The sequence below is a fragment of the Falco rusticolus genome, chromosome 2 (genome assembly GCF_015220075.1).
Source record: "Falco rusticolus isolate bFalRus1 chromosome 2, bFalRus1.pri, whole genome shotgun sequence".
Taxonomy (NCBI): domain Eukaryota; kingdom Metazoa; phylum Chordata; class Aves; order Falconiformes; family Falconidae; genus Falco; species Falco rusticolus.
In genome coordinates, this window is record NC_051188.1 from 65,510,628 (window position 1) to 65,535,920 (window position 25,293).

The window sequence follows — 25,293 nt, forward strand, 5'->3', positions numbered from 1 at the left end:
AGACTTTTTTCACTGAGAAAGCCATTCCCCACAGGCATTATCAAAGTGACCTCCTGATCCTTTTTACAACCCCTTCTTAAAGTCCTTCTTCGCCATGCCACCTAGCCTCGCAGTTACCCACCAGCAGGCACAGTGGGCCAATGGTGTTATTGGAAACTGCGCTGACTAGTTTTGTCTCAGTGCTTGATCATTATCTATGTCATCTCTTGTACTGCAATCAAACAGTAAAGGTCTGGGACAGTGACTATCTCCTGCTTTTCTGTGTATCACTTACCCAGCAGGGTCTAGCTCATGATGAGGATATTGAGGTGCTAAAGCAAAAGAAGTAAAAAGAAAATAAATTTCAAAGAATTAAAATAATAGAGTGTTAAACAAATGAAGTAATAAGTACCTATATTTAGCATATTATACATATTTTTAAACAGTTAGTAATGGAAAAGATCACCGTAGGAATAATAATTGTTACTATTTTTGCCTTGTGTAGATCTTTTCATCTATGAATCTCTGAGCATGCTAATTAAAGACTTTGTGCATATCCAAGTACAAATAATTCCCATCTGGAAGGGATGGGATGCTGAGAGCAAAGCAACTGATGCCAATATCCTCATCTAACATTATCACTGCAGATCTGAGGTTAAGCTTCCATTTTTCATTAGTTAGTAGTAGTATGACAACACTGGATTAAGTAGGTCCTCATCTACCGCTTGATACATGGGCCAGCAGTCACCATCAGATCGAGGATGTTTGCTATGGGCATGTACCAGCAAATCTGTGACTTCAGAAGTGACTCAGTCATTGGCCAGAAACACTTGCATGCAGGTTTGCTTAGTGTTAGCCATAAAGCTGGGATTCAGCTTCAGAGCTGAAGGTGGCAACTTCCTTCTCATTTGACCACTCATCACCTGTGGTAAAATAATTCCTTCCTCCAATTTCTTATTGTCAGCATTAGGATTTCAGCTTTCCCTTTGTGGGATGGCAACCACCTCTTCTCTGCAGTAAACAGCAGAGCAATCAGTGTCAGTACCAGCCACACACCTTTTCTTTTGATTCAAGCATCCACAGCCCCAGAAGACAGTCTTCTTGGAAGAAAGCAGCAATCTTTTAAACTTTCACCAGACACTGTTTTACTAAAACCTCTGCAGGTGGTTGAGTGAATTTTCACTTTACTGTGTGCCCATAGGAAGGGACAGATGCACTTTCTCCCTGCCACCGCCCCATTTGAAAGCAAGGTGAGTGGTTTCCATCTCTGTTTTAAAGGCCAGCTACCCACTGGCAAAACTCCCACGGTCCAACTGCTCTTCCCTTTTCACAGACTAACAAATGCCCAGTATTTCTTGGAGCAGCTCTGAGTCAGGTTTGGGTTTGTGCCATGGACCCGTCACAAGGAGCCAGGCAGCCAAATAGGCAAAAGGTGCCACAGTCACATTTAGCTGTATCCTTCAGTAGCTCTTTCAGTTGTAATTCCCTTTTTGTTCAGCCTGGAGCTGATGGTGGCTCAGGGCACCTTTGTGTGGGTGGAAAAGCTTCCAGCAGCAAAGTCTGGAACACTGAAGTCAGCTCCTTGCACATCCTCCCCCCTGCCTAGGTGGGCTGGCCCAGAGATTGTCTGCTCAGATGGCTGCAGATGGAGAAGAGGGTCAAGGAGGATAAGTAAGTGGCAGATGGCAGCTGAAGTTGGATCAAAACAGGAGGCCTCACCTCTCTGTGACAAGCACTGACAGGAGCAGGTTTTTTTTTCTGGCCACGTTTTTGTTGACTGTCTTTAAGAAGCGCCTCTCTGCAGAGTACTTTGAGGTTTTTGATTTAAAAAGTCCACCGCTTTCTGCTGTTTTCCCCATCTCACCCTGCCTGGATGTGTAATGGGCCAGACCCAGACCTAAGTTAAAAGTATCTGTGAACACGAAGCTCAGGTGGCAGGGCCCCTTGATGCAGTTCTTTTGACCAGATTTAATGCTTCTTCAGCTGTGGGGAGCTGTTTCAAGGGGTGATCCACCTTTCTTGCCATGTTTGCTGCATGAACATGCTTGTGCAAGATGTGTAGTAAAAACAATGCAGCCTTTTCTGTGGCTCTCCTGTGTTGACAGAAAGCTGGCAAAGCTGTCTGTAGCCCTTCCCAGGTGCCCTTCTTGTGATGATGCCAACATGTTTTGCCAACACTGAATTGGCCAAGATAGCTGCTTTCATGTGCACTTAAATTCTCCTGTATAAAATGCTAGGAGTGGATGAGTAAGTGAGTTGCAAGCAGACCTGTAGGAACTGGTATATGCCCATGCAGTGCTGTTCTCTGTGCAGCTCAGGATACAGCAAAGTTCTTGTGCAAATCCAGGGGTATTTAGCAGAAGTGATTGGTACCTGCTGCCAGCTGTTACTCTTTCTTTTCGCTTCTCCTGCTTTGACAAAAAAAGAGATGGATTGGCCTAAAAGGCTGGTGTCGAGTTGTTGTGTAAAGCAAAAAAATATCACACTTTTATCTAATTTTGCAATCTCAGGATGGGGAGAAGCTAAAGATGAGACCAATACATGACAATAAAGCTTGCAAGCAGGACAAGAAAATATGGCAGAGGTTTCAAGCCTAACTGTAAGACTTAGGCCTTCAATAGTCAAATTGATTGGGCAGTGCTGTTGAGATCAATAAGCTTGTATTTGCTACCAGACATGCTAGTGCCAGTAACCGCATTCTCGGCATAGGACTTGTAGTGGGTTTGTGTGGCAAGGTTTTGGTAGCAGGGGGACTACAGGGGTAGTAAGAAGCTGCTGTGAGAAGCTGCCAGAAGCTTCCCCGGTGTCTGAGGGAGCCGATGCCAGCCGGCCCCAAGATGGACCTGACACCGGCCAAGGCCCAGCCCATCAGCAACGGTGGCAGCGCCTCTGGGATGACGTATTTAAGAAGGATGGGGGTAGTGGGGGGTGTGGAGGAATCTGCAGAACAATTGCAGAAGAGAGGGGCGAGGAGGTGTGAGCGCAGCACTCTGCAGCCCCCCGGCCGGGCAGGAGGGGCAGGGGCGGCTCCAGGCGCCCAGCAGAGATGCCCCGGCAGCCCCTGGCGAAGCCCCCGCTGGGGCAGGCCGTGCCCCCGGCCCATGGCGGCGAACGGGGGAGCAGATCCCCCCCCGCAGCCCGCGGGGGACCCCAGGCCGGGGCAGGGGGTGCCCGAGGGAGGCTGCGACCCGCGGGCAGCCCGGCCGGAGCGGCTCCTGGCAGGGCCTGTGGCCCCGCGGGGGGCAGCCCGGGCCGGGGCGGGTTCGGGGCCTGTGACCCCGCGGGGGGCCCGGGCTGGAGCCGGCTGGGCCTGAAGGGCGGCACCGCGGGGGGGCCCGGCCGGGGCGGTGCGTGAAGAGCTGCAGCCCGGGGGAAGGGCTCCCGCGGGGGAAGGTCGCGGAGGAGCCGCTCCCGGGGGAGGGACCCCGGGCTGGAGCAGGGCAGAGTGTGGGGAGCCTCCCCCGAGGGGCAGGAGCGGCAGGGACCGCCTGAGGGACCCCCCAGCCCCAGCCGCGTCCGGCCCGCGGTGGAGGAGGGAGAGAAACCCGGAGTGAAGCTGATCCCGGGAAGAAGGGAGGTGTGGGGGAAGGCGGTTTTGTTACTTCTCATTACCCTACTCTGATACTCTGATTTGATTTGTAAAAAATTAAACTAATTTCTCCAAGTTGAGTCTGTTTTTCCTGTGACGGTAACTGCTGAGTCATCTCCCTGCCCTTACCCCAGCCCACGACCCTTTCGTTCTATTTTCTCTCCCCTGTCCAGTTGAGTAGGGCAGTGACAGAGCAGCTTTGGTGGCCACATAGCATTCAGCCAAGGTCAAACCACCACAGGACTTTAAGTGTCCCAGCCACTCTGCAACAAGACCCCTGAAGTAAAGGGGATCAAGCAATGAAGTCTGCCAGGTGGAGTGAACTGAACCCAAGCAAATGTGAATCTAAGTTCTCCTTCATTATGTTAATAGTAGACAGGGGACACTGTTTCTCGACTTTTGTCCTGATAATTAGGACTGCTCCACGCATTTCCTATCTTTTCAATCTATTTTTATCTGGAGAAATCTTCACAGAGTACGAGGCAATACTCAAGTAAATAGTGTGTGCCTTGTTCCAAGTAAGGAGCAGTTTTGATAAGCTTTCCTAGATCGCTTTTGACAGCTTCAAAAGCAATTTGCCAAGCTATGAGCCACCTTGTTACATGTCCTAGAAGAAGGTGTGTTAGAAAAGGTCTCTGGCCCATTGGCAGGAGGCTGTGCTGTAGCAGGTAGTTGTGTCCTGCACTGCCACATGTTTGGTGAACAGCTACCTTTTGAGACTCGTATCACAGTAAAAATGAAAAACTGTATGCATCATTGGGGTCTCAAAACTATCAGAAAGGTTTTTTGAGGTTGTCTAGAACAGTATATAGCTGACATGGGGAATGCAAGGTGTCTTTTCTTTGGGCTGGGGCTCCATCCCACCATCAACTGTAGATGGAAGGTGATTCAGGGAGTCCTGCAGCCTGTCTGTTTGCACGGGGTATGGCCTGCTTCAGCAGAGGTAATGCTGCACTGGTGCAGGCAACCTCTGAAATCAGCTCAAGGAGGAGTGCTTGCACAGACTGCTTTTGTCATTTCATGGCCACGGGGTACATTCACCCGGGACCTCAAAGTGAAGAGCACTGTCACACCTGTAACCAAAGAAGAAAACACCTGGGTCTCTCAAGGCACTTTTGCAGGAAAGACAGCAGGGATCTGCCAAAAGTTTGTAAAAATGGGAGCAAAACATTAACTAACCCTTGGAGGAAAGCCTGGGGAGACAGTTCCCCAACCGCAGTTTTGAGTGAAGGCCAGGCAGGAGGGCAGCTCCCCCACAGGCCAGCATCCTCGCAGGGGAGCAGGGGAAGGGGGACCCGCTTTCATTCGAAGCGAGCTCTGCAGGCTGGCAGGGGGTCAGCCTGTGGCACCCAGCCCTTGGCAGGGATGGTGTGTTGGTGAAGGAGCCCGTGGGCCCCATGGCCGGCTGGAACCTAGCCTGGCAGCTGAGGCCTGCAGGTCCAGTCCAGCCTGCATGGTGACCCTCGAACCTCGCTCATCCCCTCACCAGTACCAGACCCTGCATTCAGGCCAGGCTGAGGGTACTCCAAAGAGTGATAAAACTCTGTCAAAGCACCTCTGGAGAACTTGGCAGTGCCCTAAGGGCTTACTGTAGTTTTGAAGGGCAGAGTTGTGCTATTTTCCTTTTTGCCTGGATATCAAAGTGGCTGCCAGACTGTCCAGCTCATTTGCAGAAACCGAAGAGCCAGAAATAATCTGACAGAAATCTGTCTCCCAGCATGTGGCTGTCGATCTGCAGCCTGGGCTCTTGCGTCGCCATGGAAATTAAGAAATCTCTGATTAAGAAACCTCTGAGTTTAAATCTCATTGAGAAGGAAATGAAGTAGTGAAGTGTCACAACATGGCGGGACAAAATCTGTCCTCCTTGGATTTACAGTGAGATAGAATAGACATCTTGGGACCAGGATCAGACAGGATGATAGGGACTGTAATGGGCTCCTATCAGAGGGCCCCACTGGCAGAGAGAAGTAATGCCTTCAGTGGTTACAGTGTGTTGAAAATTTCTGTCCTGCCCTTTGGAAAAACATGCTAGTTAAACATTAACATGGTTCCTTTAGCAGTGGCCCAGGTCCCAGGCTGGGGACAAGCACAGACAAATGATCACAAACTTGTGTTTCTCTCACCTTTCATAGAGCCAGGGTTACATCCCAGCTTAAGGTTTCTTAGCCTATATTTACCTCACAGCACGAAACCCCCTGGTTTTCCTGACATGGTGATTTTAGGAAATAGGTGGAGCATGATGGAGCATGGTGAAAATGTGGTTAGACAGCACAGGCTAAATCTTTTGAGGAAGGTCCCACTGCTCCCTTCTTTCCCAGTTTCTCAAGTATTTGCTACTGCCGAGCTGTTTGGCTGGGCACTGATGCTTTTCTGACCCTACCTTGAGCCGAGTTACTTCATTAAGATAGCAGAAAACTAAGCCTACAAAGAAAAAATTTATCACTGCTGCAGCTGTAGCAAGGAACTGGGTCTGTTCACTAAATGGTCAGATAGCTGGCAAGTAAGGGATGGTATGGTGAGGAAAAGCAGTGATTGAGAAACCAAGGGGCAGGTCTCTCTCCTTTGGAAACAAGCTGTTGGAGCAGGTAGGCTGTCTTGTCCAACTGCACCCTTATTTCTCATGGCTTGTGTGCAGCTGCCAAACCCCGGCAGCGTGGCAGTCCTTGTCCCAGCTCTGTCCTTCAGTAAGGCAGGGCAGTTGAGCCAGGACAGGCTGTAGCAGCCACTGCAAGGTGTGTTTCACCGGGCCTCTGACTTGGGTGAAGTTATGTGGCAATCTAGGACAGCAAAGGTATGAAAATAAGGCCAAGGAGAGGGGAAATCGAGACTTTCCCCATCTCCAGTTATGGTACTCCCACATCCTGCTTTGGTTACTGCATACTCTCTTGTGCTGTTGGAATGAATCGTTTTGCTCCAAAACCTTCTAGGGAAGTGAAATGAAAAGCCAGAACAGCACATTTATGACAGAAAGGCACTCAGTCTTGAAGTATACACATGCAGCAGAAAGCGTGGTGCCGTAATCTGGTGTTAAATATGCCAGGCCAAAGATAATGTCGATCAGGGAATGGCATGCAGTCCCAGACCCACAGGGTCAGGAAGAGTGTGACACAGGATTTGTGCTGCCTCTAGGCTGGCTGTAGGAGGTGACAGGTGATCCAACATAAAGCTCAGGTGGCACAAACAGATGATGCCAGATTTCCCATTAAACCCCCTGCCCCGCCCTGCCAGTACAACAAATTAGCTGTGAAAAACTTGACTCTGCAGCAAAAGTTTAGCCTAAGTCAGCACTTTCCATTGTGTGGCTGCAGCATTTTTGACCTAGGAGCCCTAATGCTGGATTTACTGCACTGTGAAATCATGGGTACAGGAAGAGGGATGCAAACAACGAAATGAGGCCAAAGCACTCAGCACCTCAAGAACAGTGGCTGGTAGGACTAAACCTGCAGAAAACTGCAAGGACCGCTGGGTCTGGCAGTGTTTGAGCTCCCAGCTCTATTGTAAGCACCCATCAGAGCAGATTAACAGCTTGCCAAGTCCAGTATCTACATAAAAAGCTGGGAAGAGGGAATATGATAAATTATCTCTCCATATTCTGATTGCATCTAATTTGGTGACTGACCATCTGTCTCCTTTTTTTAGCTTCTTTTTAAGTCTGTGGCATATGTGCTGGCTTTCAAAATCACTTCCAGATGTAAAATTATGTCAGATAACAATCCCTTTTTGCTTCTTTCACATTAGATATTTAGGTGTAATGGGTATGGCAACACAATTATTTTACCATTGCCTTTCTCATAATTTTTTTTAAAGTGTGCTGTATTCCATTGTAAGAGTACTGTGCCTGTCCTCTCAAGTAAGGAGCCCCAGTGCCTACAGTATACACACTGACATCCAAAGTTTATGTTCCACATGCTTCTCTGCACAAAATAATGGCCTCTTAAAAAAGCAGAGAAAAAACCCAGCTCATTGGGTAGTGTGCTTAAGGTGGGGTCTATAAGGAGGAACTTTTTGAGAGAAGAGAACCGGGTGAGGAAGATACTGGTGTTGTCCCTGATTACCAGATTTTTTTAAAGTAGTTAGAGGGGTTTGCCCTGGAGTGTCAGACTTGCACAGTGACATGAACTGAGTTCATGGAAAAATTTAAATAAGCAAAACACTAAATCCACATGGAATGCCATAAGTGTGAATGTCTAAAATTTGTCTCCTGAGGATTTCTGGACAAGTTCTAAGTACTCTTTAACTAACAGTGAAAATGCTTTGAAGCTGGCTCTGAAATGAATGCATTTCTAAAGATGTCTCATCTTCTTTCATGTCCTTTTACTTTCTGGCTCAGCTTTAGATAACATGCTGGAACCATCATTTCTGCCGAACTTATCACAAACAGTATCTTCTGCCTGCTGGCATTCAGCTCATTACTGAGGTGAAGGTTCTCAAATATTTCCGTTTCTTTTATCAGAAAGTTAAGAATCTTTGCATAAAATTACCATAATGAAAAAATCTTCTCTGAAAGCAGGTCCTGGTTATTAAAGTTACCTGGAAGTAGTATAGTGAAGGTAATGGATACTTTACATCACAGATAGTTCAAAAAAAAGTATGAAAGGACAAAATAATTTTGAGATGTATTGAAGCAGAAGCTTTTCAGAAATGGCTGGTGAAATCAAATAGTTTGAGAAAAATTATTTCAGGATAAATTAAATATTTGGTTTACCCTAAAATGCATTATTCTTTCTGTTTTGAGCATTGTCATTCATATTTAACTTAGTAGAAAGTAAATTTCAAGGAAATACCAAAACAGAAAGCTGAAAATAAATGCATTTCATTTTGAAAAAAGCAGAAGTGAAACAAGTAATTTTCTTAATTTTTTTTTTTTCTGATTAGACAATTAAAACCCAGCATCAATTCACAAAATGTCACGGCTTTACTGAAACTTCTCTGAGAAATATTTCCCATATTTGTACATATAAGTTGTTTTCCAGGTGGGAAGAAGAGAGAGCAGGAGGGGGATGCAAACAGCCATAAGGAGACAGTAGTTGCAGGCCCTGCTGCCCATCTCCTCTAGCGAGGGTCCTGAGGGGCCCCAGTCCTGGTTTGCTGGCAGAACTCTCAGGGAAAATGAATTTGCCTGGGGCTCCCAGCCTGCACTGTGTGCAGATGGAGGCATCTTGAGCCAATGGAAGAAAATCAAAACCTCTTGTTCTGAAACACTTTAATCTAGTGGGGGAGAGACCTGTTAAAGTAAGCAGAAATTCTTACAGTGTAACCCATTATTTCCTCTATCTATGGATTTAAGGAATAGCTATTAGAACACTGATTTTTTGTGAACCCCTCCCTGTTTGTGAATGGCACCTGAGATACGGCCCTGATTCTGGGCAAGCTCCACTCCCTCTGGGTGAGACCTTGGAGCACCAGTCTCTCTCCACTAAAAGCAGAGGGACTGAGGGTCTTGAGTCCATGCTCTGAGTGGTTCTGCTGGAAGAACGTGACTACTGCCTTGGTACTGCAGCCCAGGTGCAGGTCTGTTGCTCACCCTTCAATTTTACCGCAAGTTTTCAGACCACTTTGATTTTCAATCCATGTTTCAGCTTGCTTCTCCTTCTCAATCTTCCTAAAAGTCATATTTGCTGTCTTTGCAAGATGATTATCAAACAGCTATTTGCTGCTGCTAACAAGGGGCGGGGCACGGACAGACACGACGACGATGGATGAACATTTCTGCCAAAAATATACAAGAGATTCCTACTCTTAAGCGCAGGATGTCTCAGCTCTAAAACTTTACCTGCACGTGGGCTGTGCTGCCTTGTAATGGGTTAACCATCCTAATGTGGAAATGTTTATTTCTGGAAAGAAGAATCCACCTGCAGAGGTACCTTTATACTAATATGATGGAAGGTGTGACCATAAAGTGCATGTGGTATAAACAAACCAGTAAGGATAAGGCCTTATCTTCATAAATAATTCAGTGGAAACTTTCAAATTGGAGTGCTTTGGCAGTATGTCATTATTAGAAAGTGCATATTACAGCAATGTAGTGTTTGCTTGCTTTCTGGATATGCTATGTACTCCATGGATTTTAGAAAAAAAAAAAAAAAAAAAGTATTTTGGCATAGAACAAAGAAAAGAAACAATAGCTTTAAAACACAGCACACAAATCCTTCTGGTGGCAATCACTCCATGCAGTAGGAGGCTTGTCTTCAGCTAAACTAGTCTTCAGGTACATCAGGTTCTGGCTAGTGAAGCTCCGTTGTCATTTACAAGCAAGCATATCTAAGTGGTTATGTTGTCTTCACTCCATTTTGTTCTGATTTGGCTTATCTACTTGTGCTTATTAGTCTCGGAGCACACAAAAGGGACCAACGCATTAATTTACACAATCAATTACACAATAATTTGTTTCATCGGGTCACTCTTTTGTGAGTTGCTATTTGCCGAGTACTGCATTGGAAACATTTATTGGTTTTAGGAGAGGTGATGCTTCGCTTGGCTTGGGAAGCAGAAGACAGAAGTCCTCACAGGCAGGAAAATCTGGGCTAGATGGAAAATGCATAAGTAAGATACAAATTTAAGGCACAGAAATTGTACTTGCAAAATACATCTGTGTGAATTCTGCCATTAAGGGAACTCTGGAAACCACAAAGAAAATAACTGCCATTAGCCTGGGAATGACAGTAAAAAGGTTTAAACTAAACTGTATTACAAGTTGTTTGGGATGCACCAAGAGCATGTGTAAACATCGGGGTATACCTGCACAGTACATCTAAGGATTACTAGCAGTTTGCCACCACCAGAAGGGGCAGTCCAGCCATTCTCCATCCTAACCTAGTCCCTCCAGCCCTGCTTGCAGCCACATAGCTTTGTCCCTTCTCTTGGAGCATCCCTATCTCTCAGACTAGAATTGGTGAGCCAGTTCTCACTTGGCAGAAACTGCTCACATTTTTATTTTGGCAGGGTCATTTTTGGTCAGCGCAGCAATGCAATTGGCACTTCTGAGCACCAGAGCCAGTGCTCAGAAGAGGACAAGGGCTTTCACCTTGTGTGAGGGGGGCAGGCAGAGGGCTGGTGCCTTTTCGTTCAGCTGCAAGGAGCATGTAGGTTGCCAGAGCTCTGTCATATTGCAGCACCTGCAACCTAAGGTACATTAACTGTGCTGTACAGTTGTGTAACTCAAAGAAGTCTGTTCCCTGGCTATGAGTCCCTAATTTTTCTGCTGGATTCATAATGCTGCACCGTCTTTTTCTCCGTGCAGAGCTTCTGAGTATAGAGGGGAAAAGTTTGTTTGGGTGCACAGAGTATGTACCCTTACAGTAAGAAGGGTAGGCCTTGAGTTGTTGGCAGGGATACTCTAAACAGTGTTAGAGAAAGCTATGCCTTTGGATGGAGAATTACTCAAAGCTTGCATTTTTTCTCTCCTTCCAGTTCCTGTGAATTTACAGCATCAATATTTCTTACCACGCCAACAAACCAGCCTCAAATACCAAGAGTTTGTCCCTTCCATGAAAGCTCAAAAAGACAGAGAAATAATATGAAGACAGTTGAAAATCTCCTTCAGATGCAACCATGTCAGTATGGGTTACTGCAGACATAATGCATTTTTTTCTTTATATGTGTTGGTTTTTTTGAGTTGGTATTAGCACACAGCCTATTCCTTAAAACGCTACAACACCGCTACTGCCTCTTGTGCTGCACTCCCAATTTGACAGTCACTGCTGCTAAACTGCGGTATAACTGAAACACCGAGGTATTTGCATGGGAAGATACTCTCTGGAGTCTAAGAAAAGCTTGTAAAAAGAACAGCTTAAAACTGCAGATGTATATGTGAGGTCCAGATTCTGTAGAAAAGATTAATTTGGGACTTTTAGAACAGTAGAGGAGATATAGCCATGTATCTTCCATTAAATAGTATGAAGAAATCCCCATGTCCAGCTTGGAAAATTTGGAAAAAAAATATTTAGTTGCAGATGACAGAGTCTTCTTGAGCATACTAGCTCCAGCACTGACCCTTTCAAATACCAAATTCATTAGGAAAGAACAAAAGAAAACAAATATAGAAAAACTGTTACACATATAACTGTGCTGAAGAATGGAATTTAAAAAAAAAAACACCACAAAAAATCAAGTTCTTAAATTCAAACCAGCATTTAGGGGCTACAACAACATAGAAACCTTGGCAGGATAGTGAGCTCTTACTGAAGGTTATTGTTGTTATTCATTTTCTGGTAAAGCAGGAGGCAGTTGTGCTAGAATTTATCAGGGTAATTTAGAAGGAAGCTTTTTAAATACCTTTACTTAGTTCTTTTATCATTCTCTTAAACTTTTGACTCCTTCTGGTTTCACTTTTTTTTTGGTCAAAACCACAAAAATTTGTTAAGGAAGACTTGGTTAGTTGAACTCAAATTTTCACTGCTTGCTTTCTGACCATTGTTTCTTTTAAATCTTGTACAAGCTGAGGTTAGCTCGATGGGTCCTGAGCTTCAGATCCCATTCTTTGACAATACACACTTGGGAGAACTGGAGCTCAATATAACACTCAGAGTAAAAACTAGGGAGGTGTTAGGTTTCTGCTTAGTCATCTCTTCTTTTTTTCAATTGTTGTTCCTTTTTCTTTTTTCTTTCCCATTAATGACTGCGGAATACTTTGCAAAGAATGCTGCAGATGACCAGTCTTCTGTGATGCAAAGTGTTATATTCCTCTGCCTCTGGAAGCTCCCCAGTGTGAACACCAATACCTATTTGTATAGAATGCCATGAGGAAACAAATCTGTAGAATTCCTAGGAGAAGAGGAAAACAGAATAGATTTAAAAAGACATCCAATGAGGATGATTGAAGACTTAGAAAATTACTTTAGTTTAGCTAGTTGTACAAGATCCATTGCCCTGTTACCCACCTGGCAAAGAATAGGCTCCAAATCTTCATGTGTGATCTACCCAGTAATCTTTTGAGAAAACAAGGAAGAACCAAGTCCCTTTGTGGCTTTTGGATTCTAAATATTTCCCACTGTCCAAGTCAAAATGTGCTTTCATAAATTTCCTGTTTAGCTGCTCTTGACCCTGAGGCAGAATTGAACTCCCCAAGCAGCAAAGTCCTCAGCCAGACTAGAATTCATTTCGAAGGCAGTGACAGCTTAGCTTTCCATTGGGTTAGCAGGGTCTCATCCTGCACAATTGGTTGGTCCTGTGCAAGGGGCTGTGTATGCATATATTTGGGAGTAGAATGGGGATGGAACAGAGGGAATCAATGTCTTTCCTGTGAAAGACCTTGTGGGCCTGCAAAGGTATAACATCAAACCACAGTATAGGGTCAAGAATTGTGCATAAAGCCACCTTTGGGTGCTGGTTTGCTACTTTAGAGCTTTGCTGATGGCCAGGATCCTAAATTATCAAACTTTCTTCTTGAGTATTTTAGCGTTTGCAAATCAAGGAAGGTACTTTTTTTCCTGGAGTAGCAGTTCTTAAGCTTTGAGTCATGAAGTATTCTGTGGCGGTCCACAGAAAGGCAGCTGGTTATTCACACAATGGTACAGGATTTGTATGTTAATATGGCTCTTTTGAAGTTACAGCTGGCTCAATTTGCAATTACCAGAACATAATGAAAGAAATAAGAGTTGGATGGAGTACTTTCTTGAAGTTATTCTGTAATCTGTGGACTAACAACTGGTCTGCAATGGCATAATTTACTGCAACGTGGTTTGTGGTGTGCAAATGATGGAGAACTCTGGTTCTCTGTTGAGTAATTACCATAAAAATTTATGTTGGCTTAAAAGTACTTATCCTCAGAAAGTCCTTGTTCCCTCCTTTGACTATAAAAAGATTAAAAAGAGTATCTGATATAGTCATTTAACTTCTTGATGACTGTATTTGTCTCCTGTTCAATCAAGATGCTAATATTGCTGCTGATAAAATACAAGTTTGCAGACACATGCTGGCGCCAAATTTATTGCTGCACTTGACATGAAGAAAGTGTGGCTAAGGTTAATCATAAGGAAGTTCTAGTTAATCATAGCTTTGGAGTGAAATAGAAGCAATGTACATGCATTAGTGTAATACAGAGCAATTTTCAGAAAAAAAACCCCAAACCCTAATATTTTATTATTATCTCCCTGTGAGACTGCAATTTGTAATTTGCACTGTAATTCCAACAGCTGTCTTTTCTGCCCCTCTGTACAATCAGAAATAGCATCACTGTGTCATTGAAGAAACAATTTTTCTAACAACAGAACTAATAAATGCCTTCTGTTAGATGCAGGATTTAGCCAGCAAACACAAATAGACCTTTTACATCAATACCAGCTAAGATTAACAGTGACATTTAATGTCACCCACTCATTCATGAATTGCCACATTGTCACTGTAAGCCACAGGATGGAGAAAAAAAAGGGGAGACAACTACCAATGAAAGTTATCATTCATGGGAGTGAAGAAACCGCAACTATTTAAAGGTGTTAGTCAAAAACTCTAAAATTAGCAAATATTTGAATCCCACATAAAATCCATATTTAAGATTGTAGGACTGAATATTTATTGAGAATTCTGTCCAGCAAATATTTTTTTTTCAGGTTCAGTACATTATATTTCCTACTTACTCACAGTATTCCTGTGTTAACCTGGACAACTCATGCAGCATTCGTGTGCCTCATTTCTTCAGGCTTATAATTTTGGGGGTACATTTTACAGCAGTATTTCCCATTCTTACATGCGGATTGAAAGCAATTTAGTAATGTCTGTAGAGAACCTAGAGATGCTTTGTATGAGTAGGGTAACAATGCTCTTTTGATGAAACATAGGAACCTGAAGATCCTATAACAACTGCCTTTTTTCTCTCATATTCCCAAAACAAAAAAGCAGATTATAGGGACCAGCAGGATTAGTGAGATTCTTAACTGATGTATGGTTAAAATTACACTGCAAAATTAGACTAAATTTGAAATATCATTTTTTTAACAGAGTTTTATTTTTTTCTGCAATAGTTTTGTAAACATTAGTATAGGAACACACTAAGTAGATTTTTGGTAGCACTCGTCATTACGGTAATTAGCTATCAAGATCTGGATGCGAGTTGTCAGCTAAAGCCTTGTAGCCAGTCTTGCAGTCACACACTGATTTTCACATATATTCATCAATTAGAAGGGGTTTAAGTCCCTCCCTAGGAATATTAAATCAGTCTAGCTTGAATTTGTGTTGTTTAGACTAGGTTTTAAGAATGTAGATTTGAAGATTTAGGCTAATGACAACCCTTTGATGCTATTTGAAATTTCATGAATGCCAAATGTTCTAAAAGATTTTTAAATGAGTTGACTGGCTCCCAGGAGAGTCATAGTGAGGCAAGAGGGTAAAGCAGGAAAACATCTAGCCAAAAGCCACATGCCTTTTCTTTTTTGTATGTGTATATATATATGATCTATTTTACATCAGTAATCCCTGCCTGGCTGCCACTGTTTGAGCAAGCTACAAAAATTCTAGGGAAGTGGATGAGGAGCTACATCATTTCTTGTATTTGGACACTTGATATTATGGGATACCAACTGTGATTTAGCAATATTAGCCTACAACCAGTAGCAGTAGCAATGTCATTGACAGAAGTTTTGACAGGCTCATACGTTTCCCCCACTCCCAATCCATCAATTTCGACTGCCTCAGTATCACTTCCCTGTTTCATTCAAGCGCAAGTCAGAAGAGCTGGTGAGACTATCATGAGGCCGTAAAGGACCACAAAAAGTCACGCTGGTGACAACAGCTCATAGCTTATGGTTACAAGCCCTTTCTAAAAAGACCACTGGGGAAAAAGCAATATTCTCAGAGTAGGTAATTCTTTATTATTGACCACTAAAGTAACAGGTCAGAGGGATTTAAACCAGGCACCAGAAGAGGACCCCTGAAGAGCACTAGTGTGGAATGGGGAACACTAAAATTGTTCCATGATGAAAAAAAGGAGCGGTTGCACTGTAGTGCTTAGTCACTGTGTGTAGTGACGTGTTTGAGATGGGTTATTTTTTTTTTCCCCTTCTCTTTACCTCAGACATTCAGTTTGAAGGGTGTGTAGGGAAGTGAACTTTCAAAATTATTAGTCATCTGTGAAGTTACAGTCTTCTACTTTCAACAGCACGTGAAGCAAAGTTTTCCAGAACATAGATTCATCTACATGGGGATCAAAAGGGACTCATCTGCAGAGGAGGATGAGGAGGGCATTCAGGTTAACCAGAACTCCCATTTTTGACATGGCTAATGGAATAATCAATGGAAATCCTGTGAACTATGCTTAGCGTTTCTTATACAGAGTGGTCCATTATTCACAGCGTTGCCTTTAAGGTACACAATACTGAAATAATTGAGGAGAAAGCGTTGCCTTTTTCTACATTTGCCCACCAAGTTTTCTTGTCTGTGTTATAATTAGGATGCTGTATGTGGAGACCTTTATCACCAACACAATATTTGTTCTTCTCACTCTTGAAGTTTAATGTAGAACACGAAAGCTTATGTTCAGTTTTTCCATTTAATTCTTAATAAAGAGATCTCATTATTTGAAGCATCCTCATTTTCTGTGCTTTATAGATCTACCGATCAATATTTGTGCAATTCAAGCTACTGAAAAATCGGGGAAAAAAGGGGTGTGTGTTGGTAGCTAGGAAAGATGTGGGTAGGTCCAGAAGGGATGAATGAAGATGCACAGCGTTGCACTCCTGAGAGCTCTGTACTTTGCCAAACACCATCAGCAAGACATTTTCATAACAGTTCTTTGTCTTTGCTACCTAGTGGAAAACTGATTGCTTTTTTTTTCAGCCAGGTATTTCAGTTTAGAAGGAATCTCATTTTAATTTAGAATTCTCTGAGTTTTAATCTGTTCTGAGAGGTTAAATCTTAAAATTTGCTAACAATGTAAAAAATAATGAATTTACACTGTACAACTGGTATATCAGAGAGGAAAAAAGCACAGTCCCTCAGTGCATGCAGTAGAAGCCTCTGTTTATTTGTACTTACTCATTTGCAAACATTACTTCAGATGAATTTACTCCAGATCAGGGAAAAGATTTGGGTTCTCATCTTGTTTAAGCCCCCATAGATGTGAATGCTGGAGAAAGGCTGCTTTCATATACAGGTTCAAGAACTGCCCAGCACTTCACAGATGTGGGCACTGAGGAGTGATGATGTTACTGAAGGTGCACATCTTCCAGTTCAAACACAAGGTGCCTGTTTTTTTGCTTGTTTGCATTTTTATGACGAACTTAAGGAACCGTTTTGTTTCAAAATGAAGATTCTGGACCTTTGTGGACAAGAACATCTGTGTTTTCAGCTGGACTCCTTCCCCCCCCCCCCCCCCCTTCTAATAGTCTCTTCTGAGGATGGCTTTAGTTATCCCAGAAACAAAAAAATTTGCTAAAAGTTGATTACTGCAGGAGCTTGAGGCAAACTTTAAAAGGTGAGAAAAAAATCAGGTTGAAACTCAAAAGCCTAACACTTCCTATCACCCTGACAGCTATCAGCTGTAGAATATGTACCCACCATGCAGCCTGTAGAAGATGTACTACTTGGGATATATTACTGCAAGCTATTACCCACAATGCAATTAACTCACTTTGTAACTCCTATACAACAAAAAAAACATCCTTAAATGATATATTTTAAGAACAGATACGATAATTTTACAGCAACCCTCTGCAGTAGTTTCCTGTAGCAGTTGTTCAGTGTTTATCCAACTGATTTCTATCAGTAGCTAAAGAAGTAACACACTCCAATCAGCCATATCTGCTCTGCATTGTACTTGGCACCACTTAAATATAGGAGTCTCCTCAGCACCCCAGTTTCACCCATAGTTCAGTTCACACCATTTATTCACATATAGTGTAATACCCGTACAAACATCACAGGCAGGTGAAATGATGCAGCATCTCTGCTTCCATCCCCACCAAGGAAAGTACTAGCAGAAGCTTCAAAAGGCTTCAGATTTGCCAGTGCTACAGGGCACTGCGCAGCTGCAGGCTGCGTGAGGTGGCAGCTACAACACCTGCAGCCTACTCCACCCAGTCCATCTGCGACAGAAAGGGAAGTTTCAAAAGTCAGAAGGCAAGTGCAAGGTTGATGGCTAATCATCCTGCTCAGGAGGCAGTTGAATCAGTGGGACCTAGCTGCATTCCTTTAATTATACTCTCCCAAATTTTCACAGTTACCTCCATAAGACATACCTATAGTAATATACTATGGGATAGGTTACAAGGAAAAGAAATACCAAATATAAATGTCCTTATATATTCAGGTGTTACAAACATGTTTTCTGGTACTCGGAGGCTTCATGTCATGCACGTTTATGTTCAGAGAACAGAGGACATCTTTATAGCCTGCATAGTTAGTTTTGTCTTTCTGTATTTCAAGTAGTAACAAGGACAGCAGCTCTTTACTATGAACTGTGCCAAGGGATTTCTGTGCCCCAACAAATATTGTGGACATCAAAGAGGTTTCTGTTATTTATGCCCACTCTGCTACCAGTTTCTCAGGCACTCTAAGGAATTGCAAAGTGAAATAATTGGTAGAGGTCAACAGCCAGCTAGAAAAAGTGAAAAGCCTCTAGCTTCAGGGTAAAAACACTGAGGAAATGCCTGGTGTTTCAACTAAACTTAGGGCTAGGTCTAGATACAGCTCAAGCAACTGCATTATTCTGGTGGTCAGAAATATTTAAGATTAAGGTTCCAAAGCCTCTCTTCAGGGACAAGGATTATTGCAAGGACACATCCTATAGGCTGTCTGCTTTAGACCGACAGCAGTAAGCTTCAACAGTTTACCTCCAGGGATGCAGAGGCATGCACAGACACACACACACATCTGTTGACCTCCATTGTCACCCCAGTCCTACTACAGGTTTGCAAAATGCCTTTTAATGAAATATGGGCATATTAAAATAGAATATGACTTGCTAGCTTCTTCTCATGCTTCCCAGTAATCTAGGGGAGGAGACACTTTACAGCTGTCTATACAGAAGTGTAGATGGAGCTAAACTATAGTGGTTCATTCAGCATGGCTAATCCAGCTGAAAGAACACAGCTTTTGCACCTTGACCCAAGTATTACCTGCTTTTAAGGTAACTCTTCCACATGCCACTAGCAGCTTAACTCCTTGAAAAAAAAAATTCAGGATAGGGTTTCTTCAGGTTTTACCACAGAAGATTAAATACCTCACCTGTAACATGGTTTTATTAAAAGCAAACAAAACCTGGTAGCTTGGCTCAGTGTCTCCTGTAATGTGGGTGTATTAGGACACATCAGTACTAACTTTGGCTAAACTAAAAATGATACAAGATAAATTCTGGAACAGTTGCAAAATGATAAGACAAGGTGTTTTGTTATAACAAAATTGGGAATTCAAAACCGTATGTTCCATTTTTTCTGTCAAGCTGTTCACAATTTAACACAAACTAAAAAGCTAGTCCCTGTCCCAAACCCTAATATTAATCTCAGATTTCTTCATTCTCCCCATGCTCAGCTGAGGACATGAAAAAAAATGACAGTAAGTACCTTTTTCTTCAGCGTCTACAAGGAAACAAAATGCATGACTAAACTACTTTTTTCTGGATCAAGTCTCCAAAGTTTAATCTGTTGCCTTTAGGTTCATATGCATTCCATACAACTCAAGGCATATTAAGTCGGGACTGTAGTCCCCTTACCTCTCCTTTCTAGCCAATGGAAAAATAAGTTAGCAATGCAGTGCTGAAGGGCTTCTCCTCCAGTGAGAAGCCTGAATGGAGCCATTCTGATGGACCAGGACTCTCCTTCAACACCTGTAGCTAGCTACACTCAACACAAGAGTTGTTTGTGCTTTTGCAAGCAGTACTAGCTACACAAAGAATTGCTGGTGAGAGGACCAACTAACGTATCAAACATCAGACATTAATTTACATTAGAGCTCTCAGCAAGTCTTCTCCCTCAACTGTTGTTTTGAAGGAGAAGGGATGTATGTTTAGATACAATTTTCTAAACAATTTGTCAAGCCACTGCGTAATCAGCAAGGCTCATGTAGCCTCTCTCCTGCTGAGTCCTCCATCTCCCCTGTAACCTCAGCTGCTTCCTGCATGCCCCCACTCGGCCCGAAGCTTCCAGGAAGGCTTTCCCCTCGTTCCTTCTCTCACTCATGTTCCCAAACTACTGATTAGGGGTTGCTTGGTTTGGAGCTACATGCATCCTGATCCATCAGCATGGTAACAGCCAAGCCTTTTTCCAGTCTAAGCACAAATCTGATTTCTCTCTGAGGAGTTACTAGCAGCATGAGGTTTACTAGTTTTAACATATATTTTGGTAAGGCAACAGCTTCAAAAAAAATTTTAGATATACCAAAATCCCACAGTCCAACTTGGTAATGAAATGAAACCTCCCTTTAGAGAAGCTGCCAGCTATAGTTAAGACATTACAAAAAGCCTTAATCCCAAAACTTTTTTAATTAGGTATCGACCTTTACATAGTCGCCAAAACCGAGTCTTCCCAGAGTGAGAGATACTTAGCTGCACAGAAATAAAGTCAGGACGCTATTTTAAGTTAAGCAGTGACACTCTCCCAGGCCCTTATTTAGACATACTTCTCCACAAAAAAAATTGAGTCTTCAGTTACTTCAACATGAGCTATTAGAGAGTAACTGCCAACGAAAAAAGTTACTGTCTTGCAAAGGACTCAACTGAATTTTTTCCATGTCTTACTGTCTAACGCTTGGAAGAGTATCAGACATCTTTATGATACCCTCCCCAAACCAGCGCATAGGTGCTGCTTGCATATTGGCTGTTCAAACTGAGTATGTAGCATACAGAAGTCAATTCAAGCATAAGCAATTCATGGGCTCTTTTTATTTCAGTAAAACTAAAGCTTACAGATTCTTAACTCATAACCATTCAGAAAGACACCCATAAAAAGTTGTAATAATAGAAACTGACAGGGTTCCAGGCCTCTAAAATATTTCAAACATAAGATACAATAAAAGGTATCAAATGTTTACACATTACAGTCTTGCTGCCTTACACACCATCATAAAGAGTGAACAAACACATTCAGTAACTTCAAGCGTACCATTATAAAAACACCAGTAAGTGCTCCACTTTTCTGTACCGTAAAACTCTTATTCCAAATTCACATCCTTCTAGGCAATGTATCCAAAATATTTGACTTAAGAGTACCTTTAGACTGTAAATATTCTGAAACAGGGCATCAAGCCTTTCCTATCTCCAAAAAAACCTGAAGTTTTAGCTCATGTTATAAAAAGTAACCATGTGGAATGTGACAAGTCATAATGTGAAATCAAAGTGCTTTAGTTCCATAGCGCAGACAGACACTAGTGGTTATCTAGCCATTTGTCAATATATCTCCAACACCAAAAGATACGTTTGCTGTGTTGCACCCCACTTTGCAAAGACCTTTGGACCATTATGGTGAAATTTCATTAACTGGCAGCTAAACAGTATCAGTGGATCAACAGTTTCATTTTGATACCTCAAATAATGAGTTATAAACGAGGCATCTTTTTACCATTTTTCAAGTTCCCTTAGTAATTACCAAAGTTCTACTGTATTATGCAAGACAAAACTACGTTCCAGTTAGTCTTTTAAAATCAAAAGTGTGCTACTTTCCAAATCCCAAAGCACTGAAACCCTCAAATTATTTCCCCAGACCCCAACAGCTATCTAAGACTCAGTATTTTTGTGCAATTCTTTGCTATTTGAACGTGAAGAGATAAACACTTCACCCAATAACTCATACGAAAGAACTATAAACTCTCAAAGCACAAAGTTACTTTAGTAAGGTTTGGACATCAGTAGTTGCATGGAAGAATAGGTGCTCAATTCAGAACTGGCCATGCTGAAGAGGGCTCATCTTGCCAGTGTTCCGTCAGAAAACTTCCTTTCTACAGAAGTCTAAAAAGCTATTTATCTTCCAGAGTGAAGGAAATTTAAGACTTAGGCATTTAATTACCTTCTCCGTTACCTTCTCCGTTACAAAAGAATTAACTGTGAAGTATATGAATATTCCCCCCCCCCCCCCCCCCCTTTTCATTGTACAAGTTTACAGCTTAAATGGGAGGGGCTGAGGGAAAACTTCTGGTCCTGTCCTACAGATGTAAAGACAAAGTGCTTTGCAAGACTGATTTTATCCATCACATTTGTGGCAACCAACCCAAAATGAAGGCACATGAAATCTATAATAACATAGCTTATAAATTGTAAACTAAATCTGAACCTCTGTATAAATTCTAGGCTTTTTGCACAAAAGTACTGACCAGCACCTATGCAGAGATTCAATTTTTTTCACGTAACTTTTCCCAGAAGTAACTGTCACTCGCATGCCTATGCAAATACTGTCATTTATTAGGTTTTGACACAAAGTGCAGAAATTGGTAATTTATCTGCATGGGAAGTCTGAAACAAATGAATTGCTAGCACTCCCTTCCCTTGTCACTACAAGAAACGTACACCTACAGGCAGCTGTTACCTTGAAAGTGCACATCTCCCAGCAGCAGTTTCCCTGCAAGGTGTTCTAGAGCTTGTGGCATGCATTTAATCAGTTTCTCAGATTTGGATTTTAACATGTTGAAGCCTACCTACTTTTGGTTAATGACAGGCCAGACATGCACATACATTCTGAGGAAGCCAACTCGAAACACGCTTTACCTTAACATCTAAGCACAGATGAGCTGCTACCTTGAACCTCACTCAGGATCCTGGGTCAGCTCAGTACCTCATTCTTAAGGAAAGCCAAATCTAGATACAAATCTGCCTCCTAGATTTTACTGGAATTGCTACCTTTAAAGCAGAGAAACAGGATTCAAGGTTTGTGAAAGGTTTAGCAGACGGATAGGCTCAATCAGATTAAGACTTACTAGGCTGTTAAACAACAGTTCAAAGCCTTGGTTATCACTCCTCTAGAAATACAGGTTTAAAAGAACTCAAACACCATTGGCATCACTTAACTAGAACATGTCATTATACTGCTTTCACTCAGGATGATAAACAGTGATAGTTTCAGAGTTCTAGTTTGTAGTTATTCACCTTGTGTATGAATTCACACACCTTCCTTTTTTATTTTTTCTTTCTCTCTCTTCGCCTCCCCCCTCCGCCCCCCAATTTCTGCACAGTCAGTTGAAGGGATTGGCACACAAGTTACTACCAAACACAGACCTGTAGCTATTACATTACAGGACCATACTAGAGTTTCATCAAGGTTTCATGCAATGGTGTCTGTGCTCTTTTCTAAAAGAGAACAACTTTCACAGGTAGTACATACAACACAATTTTCTGTTTTTAAATGCAGTGAGTTACACAAACAACATTAAGAAGAACTGACCAGACTTAATAACTGGAACTGCGCTAGGTCTGGCACTTGAGAATTCACAGTGATTAAAATAAAATTGCTTTGCCTAAGACAAAACATAAGATACCAAATATATAAACTCTTTGCTTCCATTATCTTGTATTAGTATTCCAACAGCGATAAGCAAGCTCAGTAGTATCTCAGACAGCAGAGACTTCTGCATGTGGTTAACTTTATTCATTGTTTGCAGTGCAATGGATTTTTTGTTGTTGAAAATATTCACAATGTCAAATCAGGCAATTTTCAATGCATAAAGTCAACACAGGCTCAAGTCTTTGACGGATTTAAGCTTGGATTCTGACAGGAAACCGTTATCCAGCCTCTCATTTTGGGTACCCAACTCCACACTGTGCCAAGTGGTATTGCTGTTAAAGAGAAACTTGAAAGTACACTTGCATATTACTTAGGTGTTCTTCTGACATAGCAAGTTGTTTGTAAGTAGTTTATAGTACTAGCTGATAATAGAAAGCATAGAGCATTTGCGTTTTTCTTTCCCTCACTCAATTTGCTAATCCTAATGTTCACTAACACAGGTTTCCAATCCTGACGCCTGCTCTTAGAGTGAAAGGACCACAGCTTTCAAACACCCCAGCATTTCTCAACGCACCTGCTGCTTCCCATTCCAGCAGCGAGGGCCCAGATGAAGCAGCTGCCCTCAGGAGTTATAAGCCACCAGAGCCCTATTGACCCACTGGGCTCACCTACCCCACTGAACCGAGAGTCAAAGCAAGATATTGAGGACCCATCTGCCCAGAACCCACGAGTGCAGATGAGCACCCACTCGTACCTGCCTCACCCTCCGTGCCATGCCCTAGGGCACACTGGTCCATGCGCCCACCTCCCAGACCTCCTGCTCCCTGGCCTTATCCAAAGACATTGGATTTTGGCCTAAGCTTGAACGACGCTTTCAGGGATTTCTCCTCGTGCTCTTCCTCCTCAGTGTCACCGCGAAAGGAGGGCGTGTTGTGGATGATCTGAGTCCTGAAGCGGATCTTATTAAGCCGAGGCTTCATCCGCCCACTGCTGGAGGCTTTCCTGGTCATCTCCTTGCCCTTGCCTGGCACCGCTGCCCCTTCAGTGCCCTCAGCTTCCTCCCCAGTGCTGTGATGGTGGTGGTGGTGGTGGGAGAGCCGGTAGCTCATGAGGTTGGAGGGCAACACCTTGGAGAGCCTCCAGCGCCCGCTCCCATTGGCAGCGGCCCCTTCCTCCTCCTCCTCCTCCTCCAGGGCCCCCACGAGGCTCCGCATATCCCCCGAGGTGCCCTGGTGCAGGTACTGCGCAGCCTTGCGCCCGCTGTAGTCGCGGATGTCCACATCGGCGTCGTAGGCTCCTACCAGCAGCTTCACCACCTCGGCGTGGCCGTGCATGGCGGCTATGTGCAGCGCCGTGTGCCCGCCGCTGGTGCGGGCGTTGATGTCCACGGGCAGCTGGTGCCGCTGGGCGAAGTTGACCAGCGTGGCCAGCAGCTCCTGCCGCCCGTGCTTGGCGGCCCAGTGCAGCACCGTGAAGCCGGTGATGAAGTCCCGCTTGCAAAGCAGCGCCGGCTCGCAGCTCAGCAGCCCCTCCAGGCTCTCCCACCGCCCGTCCGAGGCCGACAGCATCCAGGCGTGCTCCAGGGGGTCCAGGGCTACGGCGCCGGTAGTGCTCCCCTCCTCCTCGGCGGAGGACGAGGCCACCGAGGCGCTGTCTGAGTCGCGGCCGCGGCCTCCCCCGGGCAGGGCGCCGCGCTTCAGCTGGGGCGAGCCGCCCCGCGCCGCTTCCCGCAGGCTCCTGCGGCCGCCTCCCTGCGCCGCCGCCCCGGGGGCGCCCTCCGCCACCGCCCCCTCTTCTGCCGGCGGGGGCCGCCCCGGGCCCGCGGCTACCGCAGTCTCCTCGCCGCCTCCGCCGCGCCCGGGCGGCGGTCCCCGCCGGGAGCCCTTCCGCTGGCCTCCGCCCGCCGCCGCGCTCGGCCGGGGCGGCTCGCCCCGCCGCCCCGAGGGCTGAGGGCGGCTGCCGGCATCCTCGCCCGCCGCCGACGGCGCCCCCGCCTCCTCAGCGCCCGCCCGCGGGCAGGGCGGCGGGCTCGGTCGCTCTGCGCTGTCCCCCGCCGCCGCCGCCGCCCCCTCCTCCCCGGGGGTCAGGGCGGCGGCGGGGGGCTCCGGGGCGCAGTACCGACGGCGGAGGTGCACGTACTTGACGCCGGTGCCGGGCTCCTGGCGCACGGTGGCCACGGCGTTGACCAGCTCCTTGAAGCGGTGGCGGGCGGCGGCGCGGCGGCCGGGCTCCGGGGGGCTGAGCCAGTCCCGGAAATGCTCCAGCAGCTCCGCGTTGCGCGCCCGCCCGCCCCGCGCCGCCAGAAACCGCACCACCGACTCCTGCCGCAGCTCCGCCGGCTCCGCCATCACCGCCCCTGCCCCATCGCGT

General features: G+C 44.5%; 1 protein-coding gene across 2 annotated transcripts; it reads right to left on the bottom strand.

Annotated features, from left to right (window-relative positions):
- Positions 1-11,640: 11,640 nt before the first annotated feature.
- On the bottom strand, positions 11,641-25,287 carry SOWAHC (sosondowah ankyrin repeat domain family member C). 2 transcript variants are annotated; one of them, XR_005102397.1, is made up of 2 exons: positions 23,678-25,287; positions 11,641-12,331 (listed from the first exon to the last, which is right to left on the bottom strand). XR_005102397.1 is itself a non-coding variant. In XM_037375961.1 (1 exon), the coding sequence occupies exon 1, from the start codon at positions 25,269-25,271 to the stop codon at positions 23,754-23,756; it is 1,518 nt and encodes a 505-aa protein (XP_037231858.1). In that variant the 5' UTR covers positions 25,272-25,287; the 3' UTR covers positions 20,356-23,753. The 2 variants fall into 2 exon arrangements, 1 of the variants encoding a protein (XP_037231858.1); XM_037375961.1 differs by lacking the exon at positions 11,641-12,331 and having other exon boundaries at positions 20,356-25,287.
- Between the last annotated feature and the right edge of the window lie 6 nt (positions 25,288-25,293).